Source organism: Cibotium barometz, chromosome 33, assembly GCF_041138505.1.
Source record: "Cibotium barometz isolate CiBa-2024 chromosome 33, ASM4113850v1, whole genome shotgun sequence".
Lineage (NCBI taxonomy): Eukaryota > Viridiplantae > Streptophyta > Polypodiopsida > Cyatheales > Cibotiaceae > Cibotium > Cibotium barometz.
Genome location: NC_141078.1, coordinates 35,666,897 through 35,673,470, shown reverse-complemented (window position 1 = coordinate 35,673,470; position 6,574 = coordinate 35,666,897). Strand labels below are relative to the sequence as shown.

At 39.3% G+C, this 6,574-nt stretch overlaps 1 protein-coding gene across 1 annotated transcript; it reads left to right on the top strand.

Moving 5' to 3' along the window:
- Positions 1-1,929: 1,929 nt before the first annotated feature.
- On the top strand, positions 1,930-4,231 carry LOC147619520 (heat stress transcription factor A-2b-like). Its single transcript, XM_086773193.1, has 2 exons — positions 1,930-2,498; positions 2,902-4,231. Exons 1-2 carry the CDS (start codon positions 2,187-2,189, stop codon positions 3,856-3,858), a joined length of 1,269 nt encoding a protein of 422 aa, XP_086629319.1. The 5' UTR covers positions 1,930-2,186; the 3' UTR covers positions 3,859-4,231.
- The last annotated feature ends 2,343 nt before the right edge of the window (positions 4,232-6,574 follow it).

Sequence of the window (6,574 nt, the reverse complement as noted above, 5' to 3'; positions counted from 1 at the left end):
CACTAGAATTATGGACATGCAAAGATCCTAATGTAAGCGACCAGATGAAGGCTTCACCTTGTCACTTGCTTTCTTTTTTATACTACCTACTTGGCTGGTGGTGGATGATTGACCTCCTATAGCAGTTGAAGAAGCTCCAGCATTTGGATTGTGTTGATTTACATGCACGTGCAGTTGTTGTGGATTCATGGTTATAAATTCATTCGGGGATGTTGTAAGGCTGGTTGCCACAAGAAGGGCAATATTTATAAAAGTACTAAACATCCTCTTCTTTTTTGTTTTTTGGAAGGGGGGAAGGGCAGGAGGGGGGGTGGGGAAGGGGAAGGGGAAGGGGAGGGGAGGGGGTGGGGTGGTGGGGTTGGTGTCATAGTGGGAAACTTCAGTTTTGTGCAAATAAGAGGTTTACACATCTAGTATGGAAAATTAGAGCTCTTATCCCATGGGTGGGGAGATGAATGGGGGCGACTCTCTCCCCATTCATGGACATCCGTGGACAAGCAACAATCTTTCATTTGGCATTATTTGATTGGGAAAACTGAGTTGTCGGTACTTTTTCATTTCACAACCACCTAGGGACAACCACTTTTGGACCCACCAAAAGGATAAGTAATGACGAACTTAAAAAAAGGTTTATCGGCACTCCACTCTTGGTAACATAGTAGATACACAGAGACATGGCAGAAAAAAGATAAAACAATAGGGCCCATCATATTCTAACATCTCTTTAATGAAAGGCAAACACACTACCACATGGTCCACATACACTTGATGCTTATAAGTGGAAACAAACATAATATAACTTTGTCCATCCACGATGTTTGTGAGAGAGATGGTGCGGGCACCCTGACTTGGTGGCTCAATTTCATGTGAAGCAATGGAAAAAAGCCATGAGCTAGGCGGTGCGGGTGAGGGTGTTTGAGAAAAGAAAACGTTTCTAGTGTGATTTTAACTACTCAAATTGAGAAAAAACACTTGTAATTTTGCCTTGCCTTGAATTTAAAGATTCAAAATTGTGTGTTGGGAAGGTGGATTACTCTATCGGCTCACACAAATTACGCTCGTTGCATAGCTCACTGGCATCGAACCCGGGCCCCAATAATGGGAGCCAACCGTTCTACACCAGCTAGACTATGCGCGCCCGAGGGCTAAAGATTCAAAATTTTAAAATTTTAGTTATAAAAAGCAAGTTAACAAGGAGTGAACCTAGTTAGGAAAAAAGTTTGTTTTTTTCCCTGGACACTAATCACCACGAGGTGAGCACTGAGAACTGTGCAGTTGTCTTGTAGTGTGAAAAGGCGGCCTGAGTGTGGGGCCTGCCGCGTGGGCAGGGGGCCAGGGGGGGGCGTAGTCACGTCACACGTGCGTAATCGCATTGGTTGACCGTTGGAATGCGTGCAGTGATACGTACATCTGGAGACGTGGCATTTTTCGATTGGCGTTCAAGCGTGGTGCTAACGGGGTGGCAATTTGCCGTGCGAAGTAAGGTCGTCTGTTTGCGGGCACCGCCTGCCAACGTCATGTCAGAAGCCGTGTCGGGAAAGCAAATGGATGAAATCAAGAAAGAATCTGTCAGATATTTTGCGAAACCGGGTTAACTCATTTACTGCGCACCACCAACAGTAACAATCCACCGTAACTTGGCTGCGTCACATTTTTTTAACCCCTCCACCTTTCCGTCCAAAGCCGCCGTCCATTTTGACGGGACGTCGTGTCCGTAGAGCTCCTTCCGTCGTCTTGATACCAAATATAATGTTTCTTTTCTGCCTAATAAATTTTATTTGATTTTATTTACACCTAATAAAATTCGCCAAGCGCTTTTATGCTGATAGTTTTGAGGTTCAATCGATATTTAATGGTGACATGGCTGCGCTTTTTGCACCGCCATAGCCTCCCTTCCTATAACTAAGCAATCAACTTGACACACTTCCATAGCCAGACTTAATCCATGCCGAGATTCTCGCTCTAAGCTCAGATTATGCTGTTATTTTCTTTCTATCCACTACCCTAAGCTCATCATTTCATTAATTAATTAAGTTAATCTCCCCCCCCCAATACCATTAGCTTCCTCCATGCTAACCAACAATTGAGTTATAATTATTAAATTATAAACACTATATCCATAGCCAATTGCTTCTTTTTTTTGCTTCATCTCTTCAGCCATACTTCTGCACAATAATGGAGCCTCTATGTGGGTAATCTTGTTAATTTGCATCAACATGGACTCTGCAAAGCAAATAATTAAGCTCTCACAGCAGCACCCACACGAAGATAATAATAATTGCAGTAATTATGGGCATGATTTGGCCCATTTACCCCCTCCTTTTCTGTCCAAAACCTATGGCATGGTGGACGACCCCCTCACAGACGCCATAGTTTCGTGGAGCACAACCAGCAACAGCTTCGTGGTTTGGGATCCCTGTGAGTTCTCACGTGCCCTCCTCCCCAAATTCTTCAAGCACGACAATTTCTCCAGCTTCGTCCGGCAGCTCAACACATATGTAAGTTTAATTTCTGCTTAATTAGCACATATGTGAGTTTAATTTCTGCTTAATTACCACAATTTAATCTTTGATTTTTTTTTTCTTCCGCCTGTCGATTTTTTAAATTCACCTTGAACTCTTTAATTAATTCTGGTAAATTTCCAAGTGATTTAATCAATTTGATATAAAGGCTCAAAAAAAAGTAAGCAATTCATTTTCCAAAAAAACTGTGCAATAAATGGTGACTGCTAGCCTTAGTCGTTGGTTAATTAAGGTTAACAGCTAATGAATTTTGGGTTTCCCAATAATAATAATGATTCGCTTGTTGCTAAATAATAAGAAAATTCTTTAAAAAAAATATTTGATTTTAATGTATTTAGCTTTTCCAAAGAATAATTCATTAATATTTTACTATATGCAGGGATTTAGGAAAGTGGATCCTGACCGTTGGGAGTTTGCAAACGAGAGGTTTTTGAGGGGCCAAAAGCACCTTTTGAGGAGCATTCAAAGGCGCAAGGCAAACCCATCACATGGTGCAACTAACACAGGTATTAATAATGGCCTTGAGAGAGAATTAGGCAGCCTTACAAGGGCTAAAAACTCAATTATGCTTGAAGTTGTTAGGCTTGATAATGAGAACCAAGCTGCACAACAAGATTTGAGATCCATGGAGCAACGCCTTCAAGCCACTGAGCTCTGGCAACAACAAATGGTGCCCTTTTTAGCCCAAACATTAAAGTCCATTAATCAATTTCCCAAGAGGAGAATTGATCAAAACAATTTATTGAAAATTGGGAAAAAAAGAAGGGTGGACTATCTCCAAGATGACATTTGTTTTGATCCTAGCACAAAAGCAGAGCAAGTGTCTCATGAAACAAGGCGTGTAATGCTCTTGCAATATCTCAATGGAGAGATTGACATGTCCCCTCTGCAATTGGATAACATTATTCAAGAAGTTGGAGGTAATTTAGACCTTTGTGAGCTCATTAAGGTCAATGCTAAGGGCCTCAAGACTCCACAAGATGCAAAAATTACAATTGAAGAAGTCACCATCCCATCACATATAGTTGTTGATCATGCAAAATTTGTGCTCGATACTATGATGACAGAGCACACATTATCTCAAATTGATTGTAAGGCTAACTCCCCCATTGAGCAAGAACTTCTTATGGAAACTCCTAATATCATTAACATGGAAATCAATATGGACTACTCTGATAAGTTATATGACCAAGAAAAGCTCCACACAAGCGATTTATTATGGGAGTGTCCGCGACTTGGAATGAGCACAATGGAATATGTGGATAAGTCTGATGCCTTTGTTGGGTTACACAATAATTGTTTTATTATGAATACAGAAGACAACTTGACTCCATAAAGAAGCTATGATTGGTTACAACCTCCATCTACCATTTAGTCATGATGGCAAAAGCTCACTTATTTATGCTCTATTCCATCTAGAATCTACACACATAATTTCACGCAAGTGGTTTGTCATTTTGACACCCTTCATTTGCCAATCTTAAGATTAGTTCCTAAAGGTCTGGATTAATGTGCAAATGCCAAAAATATTTGGTGAGAACTTGAGTTGTATTTGCCCATTCTCAAGTAAATGACTTCCTAATTTTCATTTGATTTTTTTGTGAAAATGAAATATTATACTTTGCTAGATGATTATGCTTCTTATGTAGTTTTCCTTAGCCTTAGATGAACTTTCGTGATGGATATCAGATTGTAAATTTCACTCTAGGAATCACCTTGTCTAATCAAAGATAAATTGGACGCTATATATGTATTTATTGATGAAGAAAAGATAATTAACATGTATGGTGATAAAGTAGGAATTTATGAGGAAGAGGTTATGCAATACTTCTAAGCCTATGCTAAATTGTTTGTTGTTTGTGCACTTGTGATGGGTGTCAAAGCTCCCTATGTTTGGAGCCAAATGGCACTCTTTAGACTGTTTGCTTGTCTTTTATCAACATGAGGGTGCAATGTTGAAATTTAGAGCTATAAGGCAAAGCCAAATTGTTGGGTTTTGAGGGTGGTTAATTTTCGTGTCAGTATGGTTGGGTAAAAAGGATGAATGATGTGTACACAATACCACATGGTAGGTGCAATGTTTAAATTTAGAGCAAAAAGGCAAAGCCAAATTGTAAGGTTTTGAGAGTGGTTAATTTTAGTGTCAATATGTTTGGGTAAAAAGAATGAATGATGTGTACACATTACCACATGGAAGGTGGAGTGAATAGTGGGGGGAGAGACATAATAATCAAGGAAAAGATAGAGAGATAATCTAGGTGAGATGGAGTAAATTGTGGAGCAAACATTGTTTGTGAATCTTGAAGGTGTATTTGTGGCGTAGCTATGAATTAAAAAACATAGTGTGTTTAGAGTATTGTATTACTATTTAACACTCTCTTGTAAATATCTTGTGGAACTTCAATCTTTAAGTCGATTTCTTTCCCAATGGTTTTAACCCACCATAGGTTAATTTTACGCAAAAACTTGTCATGGTATTAGAGCCATGGTGGAAACTATGTAATCGTGACTCGTAAGTCACTAGTTTAGGTTTTCGTGGGGGTCATTAGTTTAGGTTTTTGTGTGTAAGCTTACATTGGCAACATTTTCAAAACAAAGCACCTAAATCTAATCAGGCACTAAAGGGTTCCACATGTAAACAAGGTAGAGTATAAAATTGCTTGCAGTACAAGAGCATCAACAGTAATATAAGTAATACAATCAAGCCTTCGAGAGTTGGCAGAGGAGGGAAGGGGGTTCATGATTTGCTTCAATGTACTACTAGCAATTTGGGCATAAGTGTCAAACTTGTAAAGTTCCAATATAACTAAGCTTCAAATAGAGAAGGTAGCGACCTCGCACACCCAAAAGCAAGCATGGTGGCCAAGCAGGTGACATATCTCCACATTTAGCACATAGCTGCACACACCATTTTTGGTAGCCAATCCTTTCTGCCGAGACACAATTATAGGAGGGGGCAATGCAATGTCTTTGTACCACCAATATATCTTCTACAGGCGAGCCCCTACAAAATTATGCTTCTTTATGAAATTCTATAGCATCCTCTTCCATGTGAAAAAGTGGTGCACAACCAATGTGGCAAGAAAAGAAAGGGTTTGAAATTTCTTAAGTCTTTATTTGCACTTATTCACATTGGTTCTTTATTAATTGTGCATTCACAATGCAAATCACTTCACTCCTAATAAACATCACAATACATTTTTATTCAATCAATTGTGTTAAACCCATTTGTAAGTGCCTTTAAGCTCAAACCCAACCAACCTCGTTAGCCAAAATATATTAGTCTAAAAAGAAAATTTGTCATGGTTGTTATGCCCAAATTCATTGCAATCAAAGTGAAGTCCTTAAAGGTGGACCCGGAGGAGAAAAGCTCAATATGCATCGTTGTTATGCCTAAATTCATTACAATCCAAGTGAAGTCCCTTAAAGGTGGACCCAAGGGAGAAAAGCTCAATATGCATGGTGTAGACATTTAAGGGGGGACATTCATGGGCCCTTTTTCTCTTGAGGTATTTATGAAAGGTGTATAAAATTTCTATGGGAGGACACGATATGTCATGTCCAAACAACTTTAGTGGTCAGAGACACGACAAATGGTCAAAACTTTTTAAGCCCCAACTTGTCATTGAGGGGGACCATGTGCCCCTTGTCTCTTGGGTTTTTATGAAAGGTGTGTAAAATTTCTATGGGAGGACATAATATGCCATGTCCTAACAAGTGTAGTGGTCATAGACATGAATCATGGTCAAAAACATTTAAGCCCCAACTTGTCATTGAGGGGGACTACTGAAATTTAGAGTTAAAAGGTAATTCCAAATTGTAAGGTTTTGAGAGTGGTTAGTGTCAATATAATTGGGTAAAAAGGATGAATGGTGTAAGCAATTATGTATACATCACCACACGAGACATGTGTGGAGTGAATAGTAGAGAGAGAGAGAATCAAGGAAAGAGGCAGAGAGATAATCTAGGTGAGATGTGAGTAAATTGTGGAGGAAACATTGGCAGTTAATTATTTGTGGTCTATTTAAAGGCTTATCTATGAATGAAAAATG